Source organism: Ischnura elegans, chromosome 8 (genome assembly GCF_921293095.1).
Source record: "Ischnura elegans chromosome 8, ioIscEleg1.1, whole genome shotgun sequence".
In the NCBI taxonomy this organism is placed as follows: Eukaryota; Metazoa; Arthropoda; class Insecta; order Odonata; family Coenagrionidae; genus Ischnura; species Ischnura elegans.
Window position 1 is genome coordinate 20,001,177 of NC_060253.1, and position 27,808 is coordinate 20,028,984.

At 41.5% G+C, this 27,808-nt stretch overlaps 2 protein-coding genes across 2 annotated transcripts; one reads left to right on the forward strand and one right to left on the reverse strand.

Moving 5' to 3' along the window:
• Positions 1-27,652, reverse strand: LOC124163518 (cell death abnormality protein 1-like). Its single transcript, XM_046540479.1, has 6 exons — positions 27,514-27,652; positions 23,014-23,130; positions 21,610-21,756; positions 20,840-20,974; positions 9,787-9,933; positions 1-218 (listed from the first exon to the last, which is right to left on the reverse strand). The coding sequence occupies exons 1-6, from the start codon at positions 27,629-27,631 to the stop codon at positions 67-69; spliced, it is 816 nt and encodes a 271-aa protein (XP_046396435.1). The 5' UTR covers positions 27,632-27,652; the 3' UTR covers positions 1-66.
• Positions 14,625-20,706, forward strand: LOC124163517. The gene is made up of 2 exons (XM_046540478.1): positions 14,625-17,481; positions 20,400-20,706. The coding sequence occupies exons 1-2, from the start codon at positions 15,436-15,438 to the stop codon at positions 20,481-20,483; spliced, it is 2,130 nt and encodes a 709-aa protein (XP_046396434.1). The 5' UTR covers positions 14,625-15,435; the 3' UTR covers positions 20,484-20,706.
• Positions 27,653-27,808: the final 156 nt, after the last annotated feature.

Sequence of the window (27,808 nt, forward strand, 5' to 3'; positions counted from 1 at the left end):
TCAGGTATTCTATTTCTACGCCATTACTGACTGTTTATGACCGCTTTTCTGAGTGAAATGGTTTCATTAAGTTTGTTTCGATTTTCGAATGCACTTCCTTTTACACACATTTCCTGATACCAAGTATCCAGTTTCACAAACACACTTTCCATTCTTGCAGATTGATTTTTCCATCAGACACTCCTGGGTGCTATCGCAGCTCTCGCCCAGGCCAGCACCTGTAAGAAAATATAATGATAAAATATTGTATTGAAGTTAGAGATGTGCGAGTACTCGAATATTCGAGTTGAGTCGAGTGGTAGGTACTCGTCTCGAGTGTTTCGAGTTGCGTTACGAACGTCGAGTAGTTTCGGTAACAGAGCTGTCAAGGCCATTAAGTTCCGACAATTTGCCGACAGGAAGCGCTATCATGAAATGATATCGTTTTTCAAGGCGATGCGTCGTTCTAAAGCCTTAGTCTGGGAATTTCAGCTGCATATATACGTAGCAGTCATCCACTTTAATTGTCAACGTGGGCGCCGAATACCTTTTCGTCAGCCGCGGCGGCCTACCTTCTTCCTATTTTATTGTGCGATACTTTCATACTCTACCCAAATTTCTTAATTAAAATGCCGAGAGAATAGACAAAATTTGTTGAGACTTCTGAAATAAATGAAAATAAGTTATATAAAAATATAATAATTATTATTTTTTTCCTTTTCTTGACCTTATTTAATATATAATATGGTATTTCCCGGAGTATAGGTCATTTATACAAAAGTTAGCAGCCAACGTTTCGATTTATTTTCTTTTTCAAAGTTTAGAGATATGTCAAAATTTTTTGTATATTCCATTCTGTTCTTATATATATGTTTATATATACATATTTCTTTAAATTGTATTGTATTTAAAAAAAACCAATTGTTCCTTTTTTATGTATAAATAATGTGTATCGTCTTATTCTCTGTATTTTATATTGTTTCACACTTTTTCTAACATAGCCCTGAAGATGATTTAAGAAAATAAATCGAAACGTTGGCTGCTAACTTTTGTATAAATGACCTATACTCCAGGAAATACCATATTATAAAAATATAATTTAAGGTTTTGGTAGACACTGCCGGTTTTTGCCGATTTTGACACAATTACCATTAGCGTTCCTCATTATCATTTGCTTTTTACATAAGGCTTAGGATTCAGAATAGAAAATTCAACAGGGAATCAAAAAAATGATTAGAAAGTGCGATTTTCTGAACGTTTTGAATCGGAGTAAATACTTGCTTACTCTGAGCGAATAACTAAAACTTTTTTCGCACAATTTCCACAGAATTTTAAAATAATTATTATTAATAGTATTATTTTATTTTATATATTTAATTTAAGGAACATTCAGAGGAAAAATAAAGTTATTCATTCAAAAATATTTTTAAGATTTCAAAATTTGAGATATTGTTGTCCAGCATGTGACAATGTCACATTGTGACATATAAAAGTTTCGTTGCATAGGTAGAATAGGAGGGATTACACTACCAAATATTTTGTCTGATTTATAAAGCAATGGATGTAAGAAAGGCTTTCACCAAATTTTACCAATGAGCGCAGAATAATTTCGCCCCAAGAGCAGTTTGAAGTTTCAAGTTGAATTCCGCGCCAAAAACGTATTTCTCGGGCGACGCCAGGTTGATGATGTGTGAACCTTATGATGTCCGCATCGCTTGTATAAGGAGTGCATTGTCGTATACGTTATTTCGAGTATAAGTAAATACTAGATAAAACGGAGAATTTTAAATGAGTGGTAGAAAACCTTATGTATATTGTTGTGTGCCGAGATGTGAAAATACCTCTCGTTAAACGCCAGAAAAGTATTTTTTGTGGTGCCAAACGACCCAGACCGGGTAAGGCGGTGGTGCGACGCTTCAAGGAGACTGCATGTTCCTTCAGAAATAGGCTGTTATAGAATGTGTGAGGGCCATTTTAATGTAAATCTCTTCTGCTTCTCAAAGAGATTTAGTTCCCATTACTCCTTTTGTTGTCTTTGACCACACATCGCAAAAATTTCGTAGGTGCTTAAATATATACGCACTCAACGGGAAATTTTACTTTTTAATTGCAAATATATCATTCTGCTGCAATTCATGTTGGATATAATGATTATTTCGTGTGCATTTACTGCATATTTGCCCTGGTGTTCACTTTGTGTTTCTATCTTGCACATTAAAAGCCAACCACTGCAACGGAAAGGGTTGTGGCGGCCGCACCTCCTGCCTCGCCGCCACACCGCTTGCCCGGAGGCAAGTTAAAGCGCGCTCCGTCATCGCTTCCTTCCAAAAGTCCAGATAGCCCAGCGGTTGCGCGGTCGCCTCCCAAGCGGGCGGCCCGGGTTCGATTCCTTTCGGCCGGCAGTTCAGTGTGGAATTGTACACGAATCAATAAACATCGTCCAAACCATTCCATCGAATCTTCATTGTTAGCAGCCTACTTCGACGCCTGCTACATTGGTGACCCCGAACTACGAACGCAACCAGCAATGCCTAGCAAGGACGAAGAAATCGCCGAGCTTACTCGTCAACTGAACGACCTTCGAACAGAACTCCAGACGGCGGCTATGCAACACGCGGAAGCACAACAGGCGCTTGTTGGACAACACCAGCAGGCCCTCGCCGATCAGGCCCAACAATTTCAACAGGCATTTGCGGCTGAGCAGCAAAAACCGCAGCCACTTTTGCCGCCACAGCAACCACCGCAGCAGCAGCCTTCGCAACCTCCGCCACCCCAGCACGACGCCTAAGCAAATGCCGCACGACTCCAGGCAACCAATCAACAGGAGGCATGCCGCGTAGCCGTGAAACTACCGTCCTTCTGGCCAAGTAAGCCTTCAGTTTGGTTCGCACAAGCCGAGGCGCAGTTCGAACTTGCCAACATAACATGGGAAGAGACTAAATACAACCACGTCGTCTCCATATTGGACAACCATTTCGCCGAGGAAGTGGAAGACATTCTATCAAATCCACCAGCTCAAAACCGGTATGAACACCTGAAGAATGAGCTTATCCGCCGCCTTTCACTCTCCGAGGAAAAGAGGGTTAGGCAACTCCTTCAGGCTGAAGAACTTGGGGATAGGCAGCCGTCGCAACTCCTACGCCATCTGCGCTCACTCAACGGATCATTCCAAATCCAGGATACACTCTTGCGACAAATATGGCTGACGCGCCTTCCAATTACCATCCAAGCTATTCTGCAAGCACAGACAACACTGCCGCTAGACGAACTCGCCAAAATCGCCGATCGGATCGTCGAGATCACACCGCTGCCTCCACCACCAGCCCTAGCCGTCAACGCTGTTGCCAGCTCAACGGACACTTCAGCTCCCGCCGTCTGCGCTACAACAAGCTCAACAGATTTCTCTTCGCTGGCCAGACGACTGGGGAGCCTCGAAAAACAACTAACGGCTCTCCTCTCGCAACTAAACGATCAGCACCGGCGCTCACGCAGCAGTTCCCGCAGCCGAGACTATTTTCCCTCACGGTCCAGAAGCCCCTCCCAGACTTACCACCCAGCCGACGACGCCAGCTTGTGCTACTACCATCGGCGCTTCGGTAATGCAGCCAGGAGGTGCCAAGCGCCCTGCTCCCGAGCTACGGAAAACTCCAGCGGCGAGCAGTGACGGCGGCCACCGCCCGCCCTATAGGGAGCAGCCGCCTTTTCATTACTGATAAATACTCCCGTCATCGATTTCTCGTCGATACCGGCTCTGATCTGTCAATCTTTCCGGTAAAGTTCTGCAACGACAGACGAGTCGAAACCAACTACGATCTCTCCGCGGCCAACGAATCCCGGATCAGCACATATGGGACGATGCCACTCCGACTCAACTTAGGCCTTCGTCGTGATTTTGTCTGGCGTTTCACCGTCGCCAAAGTCAGCGAGCCACTCATTGGAGCGGATTTCCTCGATCATTTTCACCTGGTTCCGGATTTAAAAACTGCCCAGCTCATCGACCAAGTTACTGGCCTGTGTACTCAGGGACACCGTGCTTTTTCTCGTCAGGCCAGCATTCGGACAATCCCCGGCACAACAGCGTATCACCGCCTGCTCGCCAAGTTTCCTGAAATCACCAAACCTCCAGGCACTCCAAGAGAAGTGCGCCATCAAACACAGCATCACATCGAGCTTACACCTGGACCTCCCATATATCATCGAGCTCGACGCCTGGCCCCAGACCGCCTCCGCGGTGCTAAAGCTGAGTTCGATGCCATGCTCCGCGAGGGTACGGCACGTCGCTCCAACAGCCCCTTCGCCTCGCCTCTGCACATGGTCCGCAAACGAAACGATGGGTGGCGCCCATGCGGTGACAATATAGGAAGCTCAACAGTCGAACTATCCCAGATCGCTATCCAGTTCGCACTCTGCAAGATTTCTCCGTTGCCCTCCATGGCTGCAACATTTTTAGCGTTGTCGACTGCGCAAAAGCCTTCACACAAATTCCCATGGCTCCAGAGGATATCCCCAAAACAGCCATTATAACTCCATTTGGCCTTTTTGAATTCAACTTCATGCCATTTGGACTTCGGAACGCCGCGCAGACCTGGCAGCGTTTTATCGACGGAGCTCTAGAAGGACTTCCTTTCTGCTACGCCTATCTGGACGACATCCTTGTGTTCTCACACACGGAAGAGGAGCATCTTCAGCATCTCCACACCCTCTTCGAACGCCTTTCTCACTATGGAATCGTCATTAATCCAGCCAAATGTGTCTTCGGAGCTACAAAAGTCACCTTCCTCGGGTACTCCGTAACTTCTGATGGGTGCTCACCCCTACCCGAAAAAGTTGCTGCCATCAACGACTTTCCACAGCCGAAGACCATTCGAGACCTCCGTCGTTTCCTGGGTATGCTCAACTTTTACAGGCCCCACATCCCACACGCAGCTTCAGCCCAGACACCACTCAACGCGCTCCTGCAAGGTCCTTCAGTCAAGAGTTCCACGCCAATCACCTGGACTCAGGAACTTCTTCACAGCTTCCAAGAATGCAAAACCGGTCTCGCACGGGCTACCATTCTCACCCGGACCCTGAAGCTTCCCTGGCCCTCTTCGTCGACGCCAGCCAGACCACGATTGGTGCTGCTTTGCAACAACGCTCAGGTGACAATTGGCAACCGCTCGCTTTCTTTTCACGGAAACTAAAGCAGTCGCAACGGATGTGGAGCACCTATGACAGAGAACTCTACGCGATGTATCAGACAGTGAAACACTTCCGTAACATGGTAGAAGCCCGCGACTTCGCCATTTTTACGGACCACAAACCGTTGACTTTCGCCTTCAGCCATCGTACCAAGAACGCTGACAGATGCTCGCCACGTCAGTTCAAACACCTGGAGTTCATCACTCAATTCACAACTGACGTACGCCACGTCTCCGGCCAGAACAATGTCGTCGCCGACTGTCTGTCAAGAGTGGAATCTGTCAGCGCCTCTACACCGCTAGACTCCGTCGCCTTATCCCGTTCGCAGGACACCGACGAAGAACTTCGTGGACTCCTCGACAGCGGTACTTCACTCAAGCTTTCTCAAATGCCAATTCCTGGAACAACCGTCAAACTCTGGTGTGACACATCTAAGGACACGCCTCGACCCTATATCACACCACCGTTCCGTCGACGTGTCTTTGATCAAGTCCACAGTCTTGACCATCCCGGTTCCAACTCCACTCTTAAAAACATATCCAACCGCTACGTTTGGCCGTACATGTCCAAGGGCTGTCGCACTTGGGTTCGCAATTGCCTTCCATGCCAGCGATCCAAAGTGCATCGTCACGTGTTGTCTCCTCTGGCTAACTTCACCATACCTACAGCACGTTTCGACCACGTTCACGTCGATATCGTCGGACCTCTGCCTTACGCCTCTGGGTTCCGATATCTTCTCACGATGATCGACCGCTTTTCACGTTGGCCGACAGCAGAACCTCTTGCCGACATCACTGCCGAATCCGTCTGCCGAGGTTTTCTCCTAGGATGGGTTGCCCACTACGGTTGTCCAAAACGCCTCACCTGCGATCGAGGACGACAGTTCGAATCAGGACTCTTCAAAAAGCTCTGCGCCACCCTGGGCATTGCTCTTCACCCTACCACAAGCTACCATCCTCAAGCTGATGGAATGCTAGAACGTTGGCACCGCCCTCTCAAGACAGCACTAATGACGCACTCCCCGGAGTCCTGGATCGACGCACTGTCAATGGTTCTCCTCGGACTCCGCACCACCTGGCGCGAGGGCCTGAAGGCTTCACCAGCGGAACTCCTCTATGGAGAACGGCTGCGTCTCCCGGGTGATTTCTTCGCCGACTCTCCGGCAAGCATCGGTTCTGAGGATCTGGTCTCTCGGTTGCGTACTCACATGTCAAAAGTGAGACCAACTCCTGCAACTCATCATTCCAACAGCCGGAAAATCTTTGTTCACAAAGCTCTAGCCACGACGTCGCACGTCTTCCTGCGACAAGACGCAGTTCGGACGGCCCTCCAGCCACCATATCTAGGGCCATATCCAGTCATCACCCGCAGTGAGAAAACATTCACCATCAACATCAACGGGAAACCAACAGTCGTCTCCATCGACCGACTTAAGCCTGCGCACATTCTCCAGCCGGACGATTTTCAAGAAAGGACATCGAGACCTTCTGAACCGACCTCCGGAAAACCATCTTCCGCGCCATCGACCGGGACGTCGCCTTCGCCCGCGGACACCTCTGCCGCCCCCCCTCCAACGACGCGCTCAGGACGGACTCTTCGTTCACCTGTACGCTACAACGCCAGCTGTCTTTCCCCGGGGGGAGTAGTGTGGCGGACTCCTACCTCCTGCCTCGCCGCCACACCGCTTGCCCGGAGGCAAGTTAAAGCGCGTTCCGTCATCGCTTCCTTCCAACAGTCCAGATAGCCCAGCGGTAGCGCGGTCGCCTCCCAAGCGGGCGGCCCGGATTCGATTCTCCGTGTCGGAAAGTTTTATTATTTAATTTTTCTGGCCTTCTAGAATTCCCTTCTAGAAGTTTCTTTAATGTTCAAGAAAAGTAGGATAGAATATACTGGAAGTTGGCAAATTGAATAAATACTGCGGCCTTTCGGCCGGCAGTTCAGTGTGGAATTGTACACGAATCAATAAACATCGTCCAAACCATTCCATCGAATCTTCATTGTTAGCAGCCTACTTGGACGCCTGCTACAGAGTCTTCGACGTTAACCTGGTTATGTGTTAAATAGTACAAACTAATACATGATAATCTCAAATTTGTACTCCAGGAACACTATGTTATCGAATTACTCACGGTAAACAGAAATAAGCACATTTGACTCTCGGTGCCGCCAGATCAATAAATAGAAGAACAAATAGTAAATAATAAACACGGATAACTTTGCAAATCTTACAACAAAACAGAGAAACCGGAGGCAAATACTTACTGAATGAATACTAGCAAATAGTTTGAGCTATCATTAATCGAAAAAGAATAATTGACAAATAATATATTATAATGCGTGACTCCTCTTGCCAGACTTCAAACTGTACGTTAATGCTAACGCCAGGATTTTATCCACCATTTTTCTCTTTATTTTAAAAATTCGCATCGGCAATAATAAAAGCATAATGTCAAATACAGCGGAATTACGGTTGTAAAAAACCTGTTAATAAGTAGGAAAAGGAGCTGAAAAAATTATTAAAGACAGTCCCGACCCCTCAATCTTCACTACCCGAGCTCAAAGCGTTGCTCACTAGTCCACCGCCGTGGCGACCCGTCACGTGACAAAAATCATATAATCAAAAGCGGAATGTCAGCGGGGTGCAGCAGATAACTACAAAAGGAGTATAGGATACTAAATTTCCTTGAGAAGCAGAAGTGATACAACAAACTTTGTCCTAAAACTTTTGAAAGTGACTTTACGTGTAACTATGATGTAAATATAAGTGAACTTACGGATATTTTCATGTAAAAATCCTCATCTCTGAGTTACCCTTTCATTTTGATGACAATTGTTTACCATTTTTCATAGTACAAAACTGCTTTGAACATTTATCAGGAACATAGGTGGATCAAAGCGAGACCTCTGCTTTAAAAAAGTGCTGTTCCAACGAAATTTGAATGCTAATCCTAAGAGAAACGGAGAGAACCCCGAATTTCCTCCCTTCAGAGGGCAAGAAAACAGCTATAACTATAGCACATTTGTTCATTTATTTCACAATTTACATCCGGAAACTAAAAACCAGTAATAAGTAAAGGATTTTATGATGGTAAGTCCACAAATTAAAACATCCACGATAATTGCCGTGACTACTGCCTCTTTCAAAAGTGTAAACATTTCATCTTAAGAAGTTTCATTTCAATGAAATGATTCTTTCTGAGACTAAAAATTGTCCAGAGTCCTTGTTAATAATGACAGTACACTTCCGGTATCTGCCAGAACAAAATTAACATTGTGTTTCGCCATTACGGTAAACTTTTGGCCACTATTTCCACGAACGCAGTGTGTTTACGGCTTCTTCAAGCATTACTCTCGCGACATTCATGAGGTTCACACGTCACGCAGCGTCAGCCAATGGAAATACGTTTCGCGCTGTGGGCGTGGCTGAAGCTCCTAGCGAACTTTCAAAGCTACTTATCTCGGTTAAAATTTTTTTATTTTTTATTTGAGCTCTAAAATTTGGCGTGTGTGTTTTTCATTCCTACCTTTTTGGTTTTAAATAACGAAAACCAATTTTTAATTTTGAGTGTTCCCTCCTATTAAATGTATTTTATAAAATACCTATAGTGAACCATAAGCACCGTATTGGCATGCATAATTATGCATAACTGTCCATTAAACTATGGCGCAAAAGTTGTGGCTTGTAACTGTGGTACATAACTGTTGTGTTCACTATTGCGTGTATATCCCTGATAGTAACGTGCTGAGTCGAAATTTAACTTGGTTTTATGAATCAATTCTGAATATTGAAGTCCTGCACGTTGATTTTCAATGTGGATAGAAAATCCGCCGAGCCTGAGATAAACACGATTAACATATTATCAATATCTAAAATTTTAATTCAATTTGTACAACAGAAATAGCATTGAAAAGTTATTCATTTTAAGGGTGAGGTTTTGTTTTGCAGTGATTTTTTTGTGATAAATTAAATTTTAGTTGCACGGAGACCTATCAATAAGAAAATTAAATGTATTTTATAAAATAGCTTTTGTGCACTATAAACACCGTATTATTATGGACAATGCTGCAAAACTTTCCAATACAGTATGGCGCAAAACTGTGGTACATCACTGTGGTGCATAACCGTTGTGTGTACGAATGCGGATGTATCCCAAATGATGATATGCTACGTCGAAACCTAGTGCGGATTTAATAAATATATGAATTCCTGGCTTTTCATTTAAAGAGAGAATAGCATATTCCTGTAAGTCATGCCTGAGATAAGGGCGACCCACATTTTATCAAAATTTACAAATTTCTTTCAATATTTTTACATTCGAGAATTAGCATTGAAAATATTTATGCATTTCGTCTATCATTTCATCTAGAATATAAATTATGATTAACTGTTCTTTTTTTTTAGCTTGCTTGCCTTGAAATTCGGATCGCTGTATCAACAGCGTCGCGAGTGGGGACTTTTGTAAACCCATTAAAATTCCCGATGAGCGACGTCACATTTATGGCCAATAGGGGAATATCCCATTGTAGTATTCGTGGTTTTAATATAGGAAAATAGAAATTGATATTTTACAATATTGAACTCAGCAGGGAGAATCGCTGCAGTCGAGTCGTGAATTCATTTCTTACCCAGGGTGCAGGCAGCATCTCCGCTTTTGCCGTAGAATGGCATCACACATTCACACACACCGTCGCCGTACTCTGAGCTGCAAGATGAATTACCGACGAATTCGCAGCCAAGTGATTTGCTGCAGAAGCTGCCAACAGCCGTCTTTCCTGCGTTAGATGAAAATTCATCATTAGCCACGATCTTTAAATTGGAGTTTTTACAGTTCCATACTTGGAATACGTCACACATAAAATGTTATCTATGAAGCTTTTCCTACGCACTCGATTGCCGGACTTAAGGACTGTGATAACACGATCGATCATGTGTTTCTGAACATAAAGGGACATTTCCTTTTGACGAAGTCACTTAGAAGTATCTTTTTATGTAAACGAATCGCTGGATTATTTATATTCTCTACAAGCCAATAGTTCTAGATTTCGAAAATGGAAATTATTTTGCGATTGTCTTTTAAACACCAGAGCTATGATACTTTATTTTTTGCTCTTACTCCGGGCTATCTGATTATGCTTCTGCGACCGCAAGTTCTTTGTTGCATGTTCTCAGCACAATAATAACCCAAATATGATAAATAATAAATATGAAGTCTTAAAAATATCTAAATTTAAAATTAAAAATTTACCAAATTTGAGATACATTTCAGTTATCGTGAGATAGTATTTAAACTTTCAGCTTATTCGTATTTTTGGTCCGGTAACAAAATCAAGTGGTTTTGATACTGTAAATACAAAATATTGGTATTATTAAAATTCATTATTAAAAGTAATTCATGGGGAGTTATCAGATACTAGTGCTGTCAGTAACAGATCGTCACATGTCTTCAGAGGCGGTCTGGACAGGTCGGCTGGTCGGTTATAGGAGCGCTGTGGGGATCCCCTAAGCTCTGGGTCCTCGATGATTACCGACCAGCAGGGAAATGGGATATCTTAGCGTAGCCATCTCGGCGCGGCTGTTTTGGCGCGGCCGTCTTGGCGCGAGCCACCTTGGTACGAGGTCATCTCGGCGCGGGTCACCAAGGCGCAACACGCTTTGGCGCGAGTCACCTTGGCGCGAAAGTGGGTTTTTACCCTCTCTTTTCGGTGAAATACAGTGGTAGTTTGCAGGTTTGGCTGATTATGCTCGATAAAATTATGTTATCAAATATTTTTATCGTTTATAGAGCAATAATTAATTAGCATACATTTTAAGCTTAACTTGTAAAAGAAATCGGCGGAGGAATTTTTAAAATTTGCGATCATATGCAGAATAATGAATTCAAATTCGGGTGTCTTCCTTGTTTTTACAGTTAAATCACTATTGAATAAGCGTTTTGTGTGGGGTTAAAGCTTTTTCTCATCAGTTGTATTCTGTCATTGAACTATTGAGGCATTTCGTGTATCTATAATCAAATTTGATTAATTGAGCAATTGAGATGCTACCTGATCCTTTGTTTTTTTTCTCACTTTCGTCATGTCTTTAGCCTGACTTGCATATGAAATAGTAATGGATGGGGGAATATTAAAAACATGCGATCATGTGCAGAAGAATGCATTCAATTTCTGGTGCATTCATACTTTTCTGTCATTTTTGGGCTGGGTTGTTATATTTTACGCGCAAAAACAGGCAATTTTTTTTTACAAAAAGCAGAAATAGCAATGGGCGGATGACTTATTAAAAGGATGCGATCATACATTGAAGCATGCATTCAAAATTGTGATTCTCGGTTTTTTCACTTGGCAGATAAGAGAAATCAAAATTCCTCTCGCCTTCTTTGCTTCAAGTACAATGATGCTCATTAAAGTTAAAAGTGGTAAAATATACACACCACTGAATTACGATTACGTTTGTCCATACCATTTCTGCTTCGCGCCGAAAAAAGCGAATGACACTCAAAGTCTTTTGGACTTCCGTCTCCGAAAAACCCGTTCTTGGACGCATCATGCACTTACAATAGCAACCGTGCCTGCAAGTAAATTTTTGAAGCAACCAATTCATAAACTGCCAGGGTTCTGTACGCCACGATACACGATGAAGAGCTCGCGGCTCCGAGAGACTTTCTCTTTTCTGTTGCCTTGTTTAGGCCTGCCTCGCTAGGGAGAGAAAATGCGATATCCAGACTTCAAACAAAATTAACGTCAAACGACATTGAATATACTGCAGGAATTTAACGTGTATGATCTACGTACCTGCAATACTTGCATTCTACAGTACACAACAGTACCAATCAATTTTCATTTGTCCCATTCGTTTCAAAATTAGCAGAGATTTGCATTGTTTACAACAAATCCATCAATTTTAGTGGTGCAAACCATTTGTTTCCCGCAAGCTACGAGGGTCGATAGAAAAAGGTATGAAAACAAATTCTACTGGTTCATTTTTTTTATATTTTCCATTATAGTCTCTCTTCAGCTCTAAACACTTTGTAAGCATTTTTCCTATCATTTCTAGCCATCCAAAAAATAGAATTCCGGTATATCCTTTACATAGGCATTAATTTGGGTGACGGCCTCCTCCTTAGATGTAAATCCTTGTAAATCAAGCGATTTCTTCAAGTTTTGAAACGAGATAAAGTCACTGGACGCCAATTCTGGTGAATACGGTGAATTTTGTAATAACTGAAACTTTTTTTCTGTAAATTTGGCCATTGCAACTGAATACACGAGCAACCGTGCATTGCCTTGTTGAAGGAAAAACTTTTTCTGTTTCAAATAAGGACGCTTTTCTCGATTTCTTTTATCAACCGCCCTAATAACGGTGCGTAATACTCTCCTGTTATTTAAAAATTGAAAATTCCGTTCTTTTACCAGTTATTTTGTCGTTATAGTAAATTGATGAATCCATATTTCATCAAAAGTTATGTATCAATGCGGGAAATCCCCAGGATTGCGAAGGGAAAGCGCCAAAACAGCCTTTGAGTTGACCACGCGATTATGTTCATTCTCCATTGTGAGCGAAGCCATATACTTTTCACACCCAAATTTTCGTGCAAAATTAAAGCAAATGTGCATTGCGATATGCCTCGTGGCTTTAACTACATCGCGCACTTTGATTCGACAATCACTTGAAGCCATATCGTGGATTTTGTCAATCATTTCGGGGTTAGATTCTTTTACACGGCATCAGGAACAATGTTCATTTTTTTGGACGTACGGCCAAGTTTAAATTCATTAACCTAATTGTAAATATCTGCACACAAAAGAAGTTTATACTACTCAGCTTTGATTTCCTTTAGCGTTAACTCTTAAAAAAAAAACAAACGTTTCATCTCCGCATAAGACTCCCTTTTATCCATTTTTATAAACAAATGAAAGTTGTTCACTACAGTTGGTAACAATAATGAAAATAAGAGATGGATACAGCTGAAAATTTAACAGCTGATTAGCCACGAATGCCTCTTTCTGATTAACATTAATTTTGATGCTAAAAGAGCGATTATTGGATATTCTAAGGACGTATTGAACGACCCTCTACTAACACTAGATCTGCCTTTATTATATGAAAATTGCAAGTAACTGGAACGAAAACTACTGTAATACCAAGCGCCCATATTGGGGCAACTTGATTTTACGCGCAAAAACCGGGTGCTATTGCTTTAGAAAAAATTGAGTACAGGAAATACTAAAGAGCCGAAGGTTGCTTACAAATTAAACGTTCCAGCGTAGAAATAAACTTTCTTTCATATGCTTTCTGTTAGAACTCTTCAAACTCGGGTGTTTTGTTTTTTTTACCGAAGCAGTATTGCGGAAACCCCACGAGGAAACCCATCCAAAGACAAATAGATATGACGACCACAGACTTTGTTTGGAATGTTGGAATGGAATGATGGAATGTAAATGTTTGTAACGTGGATGGAAAGATGGAATGGATTCACAATGCAATTCAGCAATATCAGCCAAATGAAGATGAAATACCTAATAGACGACATGTCCTATTTTGGTGCAAATGCATCCATCCAATGCATCTCTATAATCGTGTAAACGTGGTATCCTAATGTGATTCGAAAATTATTTCGATAATTTTCATTGTTATTGCGTGGCATATTTTAATACGTTTGCTCGTTTTATGTAATCAATGAAATCTACTAACTACCATCCTAATAAGTTCAACAGACTCAGGCTTCAATCGGTGGAAGTTAGACATATTTAAATAAATAAAAGATCGTAATACTTTTCCACAACTTTTTTTGCGGAAAACCCACGAGGAACGGTCTTGTACCAGATGATGGCTGAGTGAGCCGAAACGCAGTAAATAAATTTGTGGAAAAGTGCTACGATATTTTATTTATTTAAAATACCATCCTATTTCACCACAAAGAAAACGCTTTCGCGGCAGAAAGAAGCGGTCACTTTCGCGGCAGAACGTCCAGCGCCGAGGTGACTCGCGCCAAGACGTCCCGCGCCTAAGGGACCCGCGTCGAGATGGCCTCGTGCCAAGGTGGCTCGCGCCAAGCCGGCCGCGCCAAAACAGCCGCGCCGAGATGGCTGGTCGGTATTCACAGAGGGCCATGAACTTAGGGGGCCCCCTCAGCGCTCGCATCTACCGTGTAAGGTACAATAAAAAACTCTCACAATCAGAATACTTAAACTAAAGTTTTCTTTGCTGTAATATAATGCTACGTTTTTGTTTGTTGTACGCATAATGAGTGTAAAAATATTTCATGTAAAGCAATAAAATAAAATTGTCAGAAGATAAAAGGGAACCCCACGCTTTTTTAAAAGGGTTATTCGAAAATGTTATTTTGGAGGTGTTTTTAAATTCCTGCGCAGTTTTAACGAAATACGTCACCAAATAATAGATGGTAGAACAATTATACATAATTTAATTTCATAATCTATGACATTCTCACTTTTCATACTGTTTGAGTCGTTCGCGCCTGGTATCGCTGTTGGTCTACCAGGGAGCCGCGAGGGGCGCTGACGCACCGATCGCACGAGACGAACGATGATGTGTCGTCCAGGGACTTGAACGGGAGCAGTCAACCCAGGCAGTCATGAGCAGTCATCCAGTCATTCAGTCTGTCGCCGAGTCATCAAGTCACCAGTCTGTCTGCTAGTCTCTGTGTAGTCGCCTGGGAGTCCCGTCTCCTTGCCAGTCTTTGTAATAATTATTCAAACGAGAAAATAAACGCAAGTTATTCAAACAAGTCTTTTCGGTAACGATATCCTGTAAGAATCATCGAGCAGTATCGTCCGAACATCATTTGGTAGCAGAGATGCGGTTCGAGTCGCCACGAGGGTGCAAGTCTCCAGCGTGCTTTTCATATGGTTGCTGTCGTCGTTATTAATTGCCTAAAATTAATGAAGACGAAGTCTACGAGTCAGCAGGCGAACTTCTGAGCGGTGCTAGTGGCCCACATCACCAAGAGTTCCAGTCGTCCATTTGACCGACGGCCCGGAGGAGTCGGGTGGAGTTCCACGGTCCTCGACACGACGCACACCGGCTCGTGCATCGCCTTGGGGAGAATCAGCTGTTCTCTCAACACGCCCGGAGCGAGACTGATACGTATTAATAATTCCTTTCTTTCTTGTCGGAGTCTCTTGCTGAATCGGAATGATTGCATTTCTCTCTCCAATTAACGGAGTCAAGTCGTTTCAGTATAACTTGGTTATTAATGTATAAATTTCTTTTCGTAATTGAATTCATTTACGCAAGTAGTAATTATTCTCGCAGTGATGTCCGACGGGCAATCCTTGTTACGAAAGCAGAATGTAACTGCAAATCGAATCCTAAATTTCATAAAGAATACGAAAGAGAAGAAGTCTCAAAGGATTCAGACGGAATTTTACTTCCAGAGTCGATTAGAATTACTCGATAATTATTGGAAAGAATTCTATACCAGACATTACGAACTGATTGAATTTGAGGAGTCATTGAACGAAGATGATTATTTTAAATTCGATTCATTTAATGCAATCGAAGATGAATACTTGAGCGCGAAAGCCATATTGATGGCCGATAAGCACCAGTGTAAAGTAGTCGAGGCTTCTGGCTCACACTCACAAAACCAAGCATGCGAGGTTCAAGTTGAAAATTATGATTTAAGTATTAACTCTATACCCTCGCTGAACGTCCCGAAATTTAGCGGGAAACAGCGAGAGTGGGAAACCTTTAAGGGTTTATTCAGTTCTATCATAAAAGACAATCCCAAGCTTACTCCTATTGTAAAGTTACAATATTTGTTAAACAGTTTGGAAGGTCCCGCTGCTCAACGAGTAAAGGGAATTAATATAACAGACGCGAATCTGGAAGTGGCGTGGGATAAACTATTACGTCGCTATGACAACCCACGAATTCGCTTGGCAAGTCATCTAGAAAGGCTAATTCATGCAAAACCTGTGAAATATAAATCACCTGGTGAAATTAATCGTTTAATAGATATAGCTGAGGAAGCCATTCAAGGTCTACGTGATTTGCAATGCCCTGTTGATCATTGGGATCAATGGTTTGTTCATTTAATTTGTCAAAAATTAGATTTAGAAACAAGGGAAGCGTGGGAAATAACGCAGGAAACCGTTGAGGGTTTCTCGACTTACAAAAGTTTAAATGTATTTTTAGAAAAACGGGTGAGATCATTAGGCCAAGTTAATTTTGAAGAAAAATTCGAAAGAGCTAATACTCAAAGCTCAAAGCAAGGCAATCCTAAATTCAGGCAGACTCACGTCAATGTTGCTCAGTCAAACACCAGGAAAAGGAGAGATTTATCTTGTATTTTATGTAAGGGTGATCATTCCTTAAGCTTTTGTTCACGGTTCGGTGAGATGACGGTGGCAGAAAGAAAGGAAGTAGTGCAGCGAAACAAACTTTGCTTGAATTGCCTTCGCCAAAATCATTTGTTATCAGAGTGCCATATCACTAGTCGATGTTTAATTTGTAATGAGAAACATCATACTAAGTTACATTTGGAGAGTCCCAAGACAAATGTTACACAGAACTCAAGTTCCAATAATGTAAAATCGTCAAATTCTTCGCAAGCTGGGAAACTTGACGAAACAGCTGCAGGGTTTACGTCATTGGTTGGAAAAACTGTTTTACTTGCCACTGCACGGGTAGTGCTAAAATCAAATACTGGTAGTGCCATTACTGTTAGAGCATTACTGGATCCGGCAGCAGAAAGATCCTTTATTTCAGAAAGTGTTGCCAATTCATTATATTTAAAAAGAACGAAGGTGAATGTTTCAGTCACTGGAGTGGGGGGAAAGGTTAATGCTATCTCACATGGTTCAGCCACTCTTAATTTATGTTCTAACATTCATACATCGTTTTCTCTGAAAATTCCAGTCCTTATTCTAAATAAGCTGACTTCAGTTTTACCAAACCGGGAGGTCACTCACAACAACTGGCCTCATATCCAAGGTCTGCAGTTGGCAGATCCCTTCTACTATAAGCGGCTACCAATCGACTGCATCCTTGGAGCTGATGTCTATGCCGCTGTGCTGAGAAATGGAGTTAAGCGCGGACCACGGGCTACACCGGTTGCACAGGAGACAGTCCTCGGTTGGATCCTCACAGGCCAAACAGCCTCGGGCAGACCGGAGGTTTCTTCATGTCACCATATTGCCGCGTTCCAGACAACGGTGCAACCAGATACATCGGAAATGCTCTCCAGGCTTTGGGAATTGGAGGAACTCCCATCGCAGCCCAGGAGATCACCCGAGGATGACCGCTGTGAGCAACTCTACAAGGAGACTGTATATCGCAACAAAGAGGGACGCTATGTGGTAAAGTTACCTTTATTTGACACACCACACTTTCCAGGCTCGAGAGACACGGCCCTTTCTACATTTCTGAGAGCGGAAAATCGTAGGCAAAGAAAACCGACACTAAACATAGCCTACATCCACTTCATGGAGGAGTACGAGAATTTGGGACATATGGTGACAGTTCCACATGCAGATGCTCATAAACAATCGTCTTATTACATGCCACACCACGAAGTTGTTCGCACTGACGGAACACAAAAAATTAGGGTAGTATTCAATGCATCTAGAAGCTGTACCACGGGGTTTTCTCTCAATGACTTCTTAAAGTCAGGCCCAAAGTTACAACTCGATTTGCCAATGCTTTTAACTCGTTGGAGAATGTACAAATATGTGTTTAGTGCTGACATTGTCAAAATGTTCAGGCAAATTCTAGTGCGGGAGGATGATGCGGACTATCAGCGAATCGTTTGGCGATCAGACCCCACTAAACCCATTCAAGACTACAAGTTGACAACAGTTACTTATGGCACAGCTTCAGCACCTTATCTTGCAATCAGAACATTATTACAATTGGCAGAAGATGAGGAAGAACGGTATCCGATGGGATCCGCGATTCTTCGAACTCAAACCTATGTTGATGACATATTTTCTGGTGGAAACACTATTGAAGACGCGATACTCAAGAGAGATCAACTTATTGAGATACTCAAGTCAGCCGGATTCCCATTAGGAAAGTGGTCATCAAATCATCCCACTCTACTCACAGGAATTCACACTGCCTTGTCCAATGAGAAGTGTATTGTATATTCAGACACTGTGCCCACACTAGGCCTAAAATGGTCACCAGAATTCGACTATTTTTCATTCAATGTTAACTGGTTAACCTCTTCGTCAATCATCACTAAAAGGACAATCCTATCCCAAGTAGCTAAACTCTTCGACCCCTTGGGATGGTTATCCCCAGTTGTAATTGCAGCCAAGATACTTTTACAAGATTTGTGGTTGTCAGGGATTGATTGGGATAGTCCAGTCACTGGCAAGCTGGCAGATGATTGGATCTTTCTCACTAAACAACTGTTAGCCCTTCAGGAGTTGAAAATTCCGCGATGGCTTGGAGTCACTAATTCAGAGCATTGGGAACTTCACGGTTTTTCAGATGCCTCTGAAAGAGCTTATGCGGCCACGATTTATTATCTTCCAAAAGAAGGAAAAGCAAGACTCATTTTTGCAAAGGCCAAGGTCGCACCAGTAAAAACAGTCAGTCTTCCGAGGTTAGAATTTTGCGGAGCCTTATTACTTGCACGAGTGATATCATACATCCTTTCCGAATTTTCATCAAAGCCTCTGTTAATACACTGTTGGAACGATTCTAAGGTTGTTTTGAGTTGGCTAAAAGGACACCCTTCTAATTGGAAGACATTTGTTGCCAATCGTGTGAGCGAAATTTTGGAAAAATGTCCTAATGCACAATGGCACCACATAAAATCATCAGATAACCCCGCAGATTGTGCAACGAGAGGATACACATCAGAAAAACTCCGTGAATCATCGTTGTGGTGGAATGGACCACAGTGGATTTCGCAAGATCCAACAACATGGCCCCTTTATAATGATTGCATTTCTTTTTCCACAGACATTGAGCAAAAATCAAAGGTTTCACTTTACACCTCAACTATTGATGAGCCCTTCATACAATACTTTGAACGGTTTTCATCATTTTCAAAGATTATTCGTATTTTGGCATACTGTGGTAGGTGGATGCTACCGGTCCATGAAAGAAAACTAGTGTGGCTGACAACGGCAGAATTGGCGAAAGCAAAGACAGTTCTCTGGCGGAATGTGCAGCACCAACATTTCAAGAGGCAAATTATTTGTGTCCAAAAAAGTCAAATTTTACCTAAGGGAAGTGCACTTCGTCGTTTGTCCCCTTTTCTGTGTGAAAGTGGACTACTCCGAGTAGGAGGTTGATTACAATATTCTACCCTACCTTTTGAGGAGAAACATCCAATCATTCTCCCAAAAGACAGCCACTTTACCAAGTTACTGGTAGAATATGCTCACATTACCACACTGCACGGTGGCCCCCAACTTATGTTAAGCTATCTAAATAGATTTTGCTGGATCATTCATGGAAGAAGACTAGTCCAAAGAGTCTTTAGGAACTGTATAAAATGCACTAGGTTTGTAGGTCAACCGCTGTCACAGCAAAGGGCACCACACTTCGGTGGAATATGGGAGGCAGCAGTGAGGAGCTTCAAACACCATTTAAAGAGAGTTTTAGGAGACAATACACTCACTTATGAAGAGTTGTCGACCTTGTTGGTGCAAATTGAGGCTTATCTAAATTCCAGGCCATTGACATACATCAACAGTGAACTCAATGATTTTGTCATACTAACCCCAGGTCATTTTTTAATTGGTTCATCTTTATTAGCACCCCCAGAGCCATTTATGGAAGATGACCCTCAGAAGACATTTGGTTCCAGATGGAAGCAGATGGCATGCATGCGTAACTCCTTCTGGAAGACATGGAGGAAGGATATCCTACATCAGATGCAACAACGGAATAAATGGTTCAAGCCTATACGGAATCTACGAGAGGGAGACATCGTCATCCTCAAGGACGAGCTCTCACCCCCATCAAGATGGCCCATTGGGAGGATCACTAAGCTTCACCCCGGCCCGGATGGATTGGTCCGTGTTGCAACAGTTAAGACAGCTACAATGGAACTGATAAGACCTATCGTAAAGCTTATTCGTTTACCTACTGATGCTGAGGCCATCAGTTTTTATCTGAGCCTGACTTGAAAAAAAAAACCGTCCCTTTACGGCGGGCGGTATATCCACAGAGATTCTTTTTGTAACAGAAGTTTATTACTTTTCGTGTGTAAGTTTATTTTTCTTTGTTGTATTTTCTCTTTGATTCATCGTTGCAGTATGACAACGAGGCGGGCGGTATGTTTGAGTCGTTCGCGCCTGGTATCGCTGTTGGTCTACCAGGGAGCCGCGAGGGGCGCTGACGCACCGATCGCACGAGACGAACGATGATGTGTCGTCCAGGGACTTGAACGGGAGCAGTCAACCCAGGCAGTCATGAGCAGTCATCCAGTCATTCAGTCTGTCGCCGAGTCATCAAGTCACCAGTCTGTCTGCTAGTCTCTGTGTAGTCGCCTGGGAGCCCCGTCTCCTTGCCAGTCTTTGTAATAATTATTCAAACGAGAAAATAAACGCAAGTTATTCAAACCAGTCTTTTCGGTAACGATATCCTGTAAGAATCATCGAGCAGTATCGTCCGAACACATACTTTTATTTTATTTTACGAAATTATTACATGTTTAAATTCACTGTACGTCCGTTTTTATTAAATCACACTTACCTGCGTAACAAATTAGAGTCTGGTTGGTGTGGAATCCACTCTTACACGTGCACATTCCTGATCCATGAGCGGAATTACATATTACGTTTCCGAAGCAATTGCTGTTGTTCACGCAAGGATCGCCGATGTGCGAATCTAGAAAATGAATCGCATTTTAGCTGCTTTTACAACGAGCAAGAGAAATGGACAATAGACAAAGATAAGCTAGAAATTACAGAATATGGTATGGAGAAATAAGAAAAAATCATGATAGTTAAGGATGCGATTGAGAAACTGGAAGAAAGAATATTGCGATGGTTTGGACTCGTCGAAAATTCGTGGACGACAAAATTCCGAATGATATTCTCTTATGAATGGTGGAAGGCCGGTGAAAAAGAGGAAGACCCAAGAAGTCATAGTGGGAGGCAGTAAGGAAGGAAACGTATAGGGGATAGTGATAGGAAAGTAGGAACTGATGGGGAATATTAAACACACATAAATATATTTTTTTTCAGGGATTTCTGCGTTATGTGAAACATGGAGACTATTGACAGCATGAATTCCTCTGGCACGTTTATATTGAACCAATTGGATTGATATCCCGCCATATCGAAAATTATACCTAGTAAAAGACATTGATTGCTATATTGAAATACGGGTCGGATTATGATTAAAGTGTGTAAGTTTATAAAGAAATTGTTGGATTTATTTATTATTGCAATCGATTCCACAAATCAAGTCCTGAATAGGCCATTCATTTAGATGCATATTGCGCACGAATCACCGTTTACCTTCTGCGCAAGATTTTCTATCAGCGGCAGCATGGAATCCATCTTTGCAAGTACACTTTCCTTTTGCTGTCCTTTCGCTGCACTGCGAATTTGGGACTTGTTCACATCCGACGTTGTTCTTACATGTACTTCCGATCGTCTCGTCTCCTGAAATCGAAAATGAAAAATTGATACAGCAAAACTAAGACTATATTTTTCCAATTAACTTGCCATCGGAAATGGTCCGAAACATTTGATATTTCATGAATGTCAGGCAGAGAGTTTCGAAGACTAACTCATCGAGGAGAATACACAGGTCGAGTGTTGGTCTAATCGTATGAGAATGCTATCCATATTACAATGATACAAACACGGTAGATCACCATTCCCTTCATAATATTTTGAATTAGTCGGTCTTCAGGGTATCATTAAATTACAAGTAGTTCTGACAGAAATAACGCTCAAGCTTAGGTAACCAAAATATCTTTGGCTAATGCCGCATTCATAAACGCATATATTTGGGAAAAAATCCTCATTTATTCATTTTCGATGTTTCATATAACATCGCTATGTTAAACAAAATTTATTAAGTTTAATTATTAATACTAAATCAGGGTGTAATGAATTTTTTATATTGCTAATTATTCTGAAATATATAACACTCAGTATCAATGGTTATGATCAAATTAACATTTATAGTTCTTCATATACTTTCTTAATTCAAAGAGGTCAATTTTCGTTGTGAATTGCTATGGCTCTTTAAAATTGAAAAATTGTTGCTATTCTTCGATTGAATGGGCTCGAAATATATATTACAAACATTCAACCAGTATTTTTTGGCGAATAGACTAGTTTTATGTGATTAAAACTTCGTTCGTAACCAAATGAATGGTTTCGGAAAGTTATATATTGCGCAGTATACGAAAACATTTTAATTTATAAATAATGGCATACTAGAATCGTAAACCTCGAAATTTGGAAGGTAGGACAGATAAGAAATCAAGAGTAATGGGCTGTAGTTACTTGGCACCATTTTAAGTTATCCTCATAGCTTCTTCGTGATATCTCTCTACCACGGCACTTTTGATGCTCTGATTATTTCCAATTTTTTTAAAATAGCAATTAAAGTTTGAGAATGTTTGTAATAAATGTAATACAATTTTAATATTTTAAGCAAGTCCACTTTAACATCGCTCTAAACTTGCTTGAATACTCGATTAAAGGATACAAATGAAATCTCATTACCCGAAATATTCTTACAGATACAATCAAATTTTAAACATAGAACGCATTCGCTTCACAATGATACCTGGATCTTGCAGTGGATAGTAGCAGAAAAGATCGGAAATATTTCTTTACGCGTAAGTAAACACATCGTTTCCGGAGCACTGAATTTTTTAAAGTGCTTCGAATGCCCTTCCTTACCTGCTTTACACACAAGATCATCGCCTGCACTGTTCCCCATCTTGCAGGTGCAAAATTCTCCTATACACTCTGTGTTTCCGGTGCATTCATTAGAGCAAGCGGCTCCAAGTTCAGTATCTGGAAAATTGAAGGGATTGTTGTTAATTACATAATTTGTCCTGGGTTGATATGAATTTATCCCCTCTAGATTTGCGCCTCGAATTTTTAGCGATTCAGTAACATGGATTTTATTTCGATGACGGAATTATTTCAAAATAAACTTTGTTAGGGGGCTGGTTCATTGATTTCTTCGATTCCTGATATCAGTCATGAGCGATAGAACTCAATGTACTCCTCTAAACCAGTTTTCTGGGTCTCACCAAGTGCTTTGATTACCACTCTCGTATTTAAACTGTCTTACTTGGTTAATCAAGAAGACAAGTAGAAGCAATATTTCTTGATTTTTATAAAACCTTCGACTCGGTATATTACATCGAATTTTTATGCAAATTGCATTCGTGTTGGGTAAACGAAAAAGCAGTGAATAGGTTATGTGACTGAGAAAAAATTCCCCTGGACCGGGAATCGAACCACGGACCTTTGGGAATTAAAGAACCTGGATAGCGTAGTGGTCTGCGCAGTGACCCGGAAAGCAAAAGGTCCGTGGTTCGATTCCCGGTCCAGGGGAATTTTTTTTCTCATGGTAATTCTTGTATATTTCACCGCCGTTCACGCGGCAGGGTTTGAAATATTACGCATACCGATTTGCGCGGCTTTAGCGCAGGTTTGAGGCTCTCAACCGGTTGTGGCTTCTTGGAAGTCCTTTCTCCCTCGCGTTGCCATCCTTGATGGACCGCGAGGGCCTAACACCTAGTACCATTAGCCTCGATTTAATTGCCATGGGAATTAAATAACCTGGATAGCGTAGTGGTCTGCGCAGTGGCCCGGTAAGCCAAAGGTCCGTGGTTCGATTCCCGGTGCAGGGGAATTTTTTCTCATGGCAATTCTTGTATACCTCGTTAAGCTAGTTACCTCGTTATCTAAGCTAGTGCTGGTGGAGAGTCTCGTCTCGGCGGTCATTTCTCGGCATTGTCGGGACGAGACTCTCGGGAAAGGCGAGAGTCTCGCCTGGGTCGAGAGTCTTGACGAGAGTCGAGAAGTCTCGCCCCTTCGAGATTTCTCGACACCCGTCGAGACTCCCGGGCAAGGCGAGAATTTCCGATTAATACCGCAATCAGTCGATGATAGAGATTACTAAGGTATCCCTTACGACTTTTATGGATTTGTTCACATAAAAAAATATTTTATTTAATGATTTACCCTCTGCATCCAATTTTTCAAAGAGTGTGCATCATGTCTGGACGAGACTCTCGGCGCGGCGAGAGTCTCGTTCCGACAATGCCGAGGAATGAAATTCTCGTCTCGACCGTCGAGACTCTAGGGTGGTCGAGGATTTTGGGTCGTTTGGTCAATTTATACATCACATATAGTAAAATAAAATTTTCTGAGCATTTCAAGCATCATACTCCCATATTTTGTCTTCATATTGTTTTGCGAAAAACGGGTAAACATATGTGCTATTGTTCATATTGTCGTTTGCGTCACGGTTACCATCCATGTTCGCGTTCACCAGTGTCGGTGGTGAAAGATTTTCAGTAATTTTTCAATGATTACAACTGAAATAACAGTTACTCCCCAAGTATAAATTTACTCGATAACAAGTGGTGTCTTCATTTTGTGTACCTCAACTTATTCCCATCCTGTAAATAGAAAATAAGAAGAAGTATTTTAATTTTTTCCCTTGCAAAAACTACCGATAAGGTAATTTTTTATGAGGGAATGTAATTCTTGGATTATATTTTTCAGATGAGCAATCGGATTGCCTTATATTGCTTTTAAGATAATTATAATTTTTCACTGAAATAGTGATATATTTATGGGCATTGAGTAAAATGGCAGGCTTTTAGACCACAATGCGTCGTAGGAAGTTTTGTCTTTTTCTTTCAGGGGAATACTCGTACATTAGTATTGATCAGTTTTTTCACAGATATAAGAATGTGGAGGACATTGACATGCATGATATTGCCAGGCGCCAATTACGACTGATTCTAGCAGAAAAAAAGAATCAAAAAAGGGGAAAGACTTAGTTTAAACTCTCAATGAAAGGGGCAAAGATATTGTTTAGTAAATGTGTCTTAAAATGGTAATAAATAGGCAAAGAAGTCATTTAATTAATGATTCCGATGGTTTTCTAATTATTTAAAAAACATTTATGATAACTATTAAGACATTCGACCTTTCGATGATCATGAAGATGTGGGTTAAGTACTTACTGATAATGTATTAAAAATTATTTAAATATTTGCTCAGAGAAATGTAACGACAGGAATGAATATCATTCCGAAGTATCTATGTATCTAAAATACTTAAAAATCGAGCAATGTGCATCGGTAGTGTTTGGTAATAATGTGTTGAAGGTATCTGGAAGGTTAATTTGTAGGAACTTTTTTTAATACTCTTTTCCGACTAAATTCCAATTTTCCTTTCGTTCTTATATGTGCGTTGCAACGCTGATACGTCTCGGTATTTTAGTGCCAGCCAGACTTCTCAGAATACTGTCAGGGTATGAATCGCGTGACTGAGAACTTACCTTGTGTTTTGGCACCTGGAGTCGGGGAAGTCACGAAGAATTTAGGAATAGAGAAGAATGCCTCGGTAAGACTTTCGCGGACGGTGAGAGTAAGTCAAACTGTCCCTTTCAAGGCGCAGAAGCCATATGCAATACCCGAAGTTCGAGCTCAGCGGAAAACGTAGTTGCCGGTTTCTGGATGTCAGAATGTCACGTGATATTTGTGGCCATCACTTGCGTCGGAAATGTATTTCGAGTGTTCACTTATTATCATGAATTATTGTGTATTATTCTCTCTTATCCAGCCGAAATTCGAGCTTGAACATGAAAACTCGAGTCACATTATGCACCTGTCATTCCGTATCATTTGTTGCTGCATAAAAACATCACAACTCGGCTCTTCGTCTCGCTTCAAGTGCAATACACTTATCTCTCCAGAAATGCTTCTGAGAACATGTGGGAAACAACTCGTTTCAGTCGGGAGAGTTGCTAACTGACGCATAAAGCTCTTTAATTAAGATTGATTTATTTGTACTATCAATAAATTCTTGACATTGTCAGGATGAGAATGACGTCATTCCAATTCTTCACTTTTCATTTCTGAACGAAAGTGGATTTCGCCGCAGAAGCGCCATCATCGGAGCAAGCTGAGTTTCTTGGTGGAACAAACTTAAAAACAACTCAAGTGGAAAAGGTAGGATGGAAAACGTTTGGGGTTGAAGGTTTATGTAGGAGGAGGTTAAAATGCGTGAAAGGGATCGGTCACTATAGGCGAAACAATTGGCAATTACAAAATCACTAGAATAATATCTGTTTTTCACCAATGTTTTTCTCAAATTACTTACTCAAATTACTCATATGAAATTGAAAATTATGCTCACTTTCCGGCATTAAATTGTCGTGAGTTCACCTGAAACGCGTAGTGGCCCCTTGTGCTGGGTATATATTTCCCGTGTACGCTTAGGTACAACATACTAGCAGGAATATTTCTCGGGTTTCCCACCGGGTGTCGTATCGGGTTGTAGTTCCCAACGTTTCCATGACTAAGTCCGTCATCGTCATCAGGGGTTAATGATTAACTCAGATTCTACAACATACTAGCATCTTTAAAAATATGTGGTTCTCAGAAAAAAGGAACACTCCAAAGAAATAAATCAATTGTTACTCTGTCCAACGGGGATGTAGAAAAGAAAACATTACTACAGAAATGAAAACAAAACAACTTCGACTTGTAACACACGAAAAAACGTCAATCTTCCGGAATTTTTTCTTGGAGCATGCGCGAAATAAGTCCATTCAGTTTTTATTGCTCTTTGTGCATGCTTATCTCTCATTCTAGTGTTGTCTAACTGATTTTTCAGCCCTTTAGAAAATTATTACGAACATAATGAGGTCTTTCTAATATTTCAGTTACAATTTGAACCAAATTGGGTTTCAAATTTGTTGTAACACCAATGAGCAACAATAACTCATTGGGCCATAATTGAAATATTTTACAGTTCAATTGGGAGAGGAGCTCGAGTTGAAGGTAAAAAGGGGGTTGAAATTAGTGAGTAAAATTGTGACTAAGGTTGACTTTGGAGTAGGGTAGATTTAATTTACCCATGTATCGACGTTTTAGAACTATTGATCATTGCACCAAATATAAGGGCTATTAACAACTTCAGTTTCTCTAAAATGATAATTTTGTACCAATTGAACAGATTAGCCACGTGCAAAACTTATATCCAGATGAAGGTGTAACTGATTTGAAACTCTCTTCGGTTTATTTTTCAAATGAGGGTGAGTATAAAAGAAATAGCTAATTCTATCAATGCATGAGATCGATTTCCATAACATTACGCCTAGAAATGACTCATTTTGATACATATTTCACACTCATAATCGTTTACCTTTTACGCAAGTTTTTCCATCGCCTTGGTCATGGTATCCGTCGTTGCAAGTGCACTGTCCTTTTCCATCACTTGAGCTGCACTTGGCATTTGCGATTTTTTCACAACCTGTGTTCATAAAGCATCGATTGCCGATACTTTCGGCGCCTGAAATTGAAAATGAAAAATCAGTACAACGAGACTCAGCTAATTGTTTTGCAATTGACTTGACATCAAAATATATTTCTATACGCCTAATAGTTTGTGTGGTACTTGAAAAACGAATGTGCTGACATTTGTGAAACGGGTGCATAAA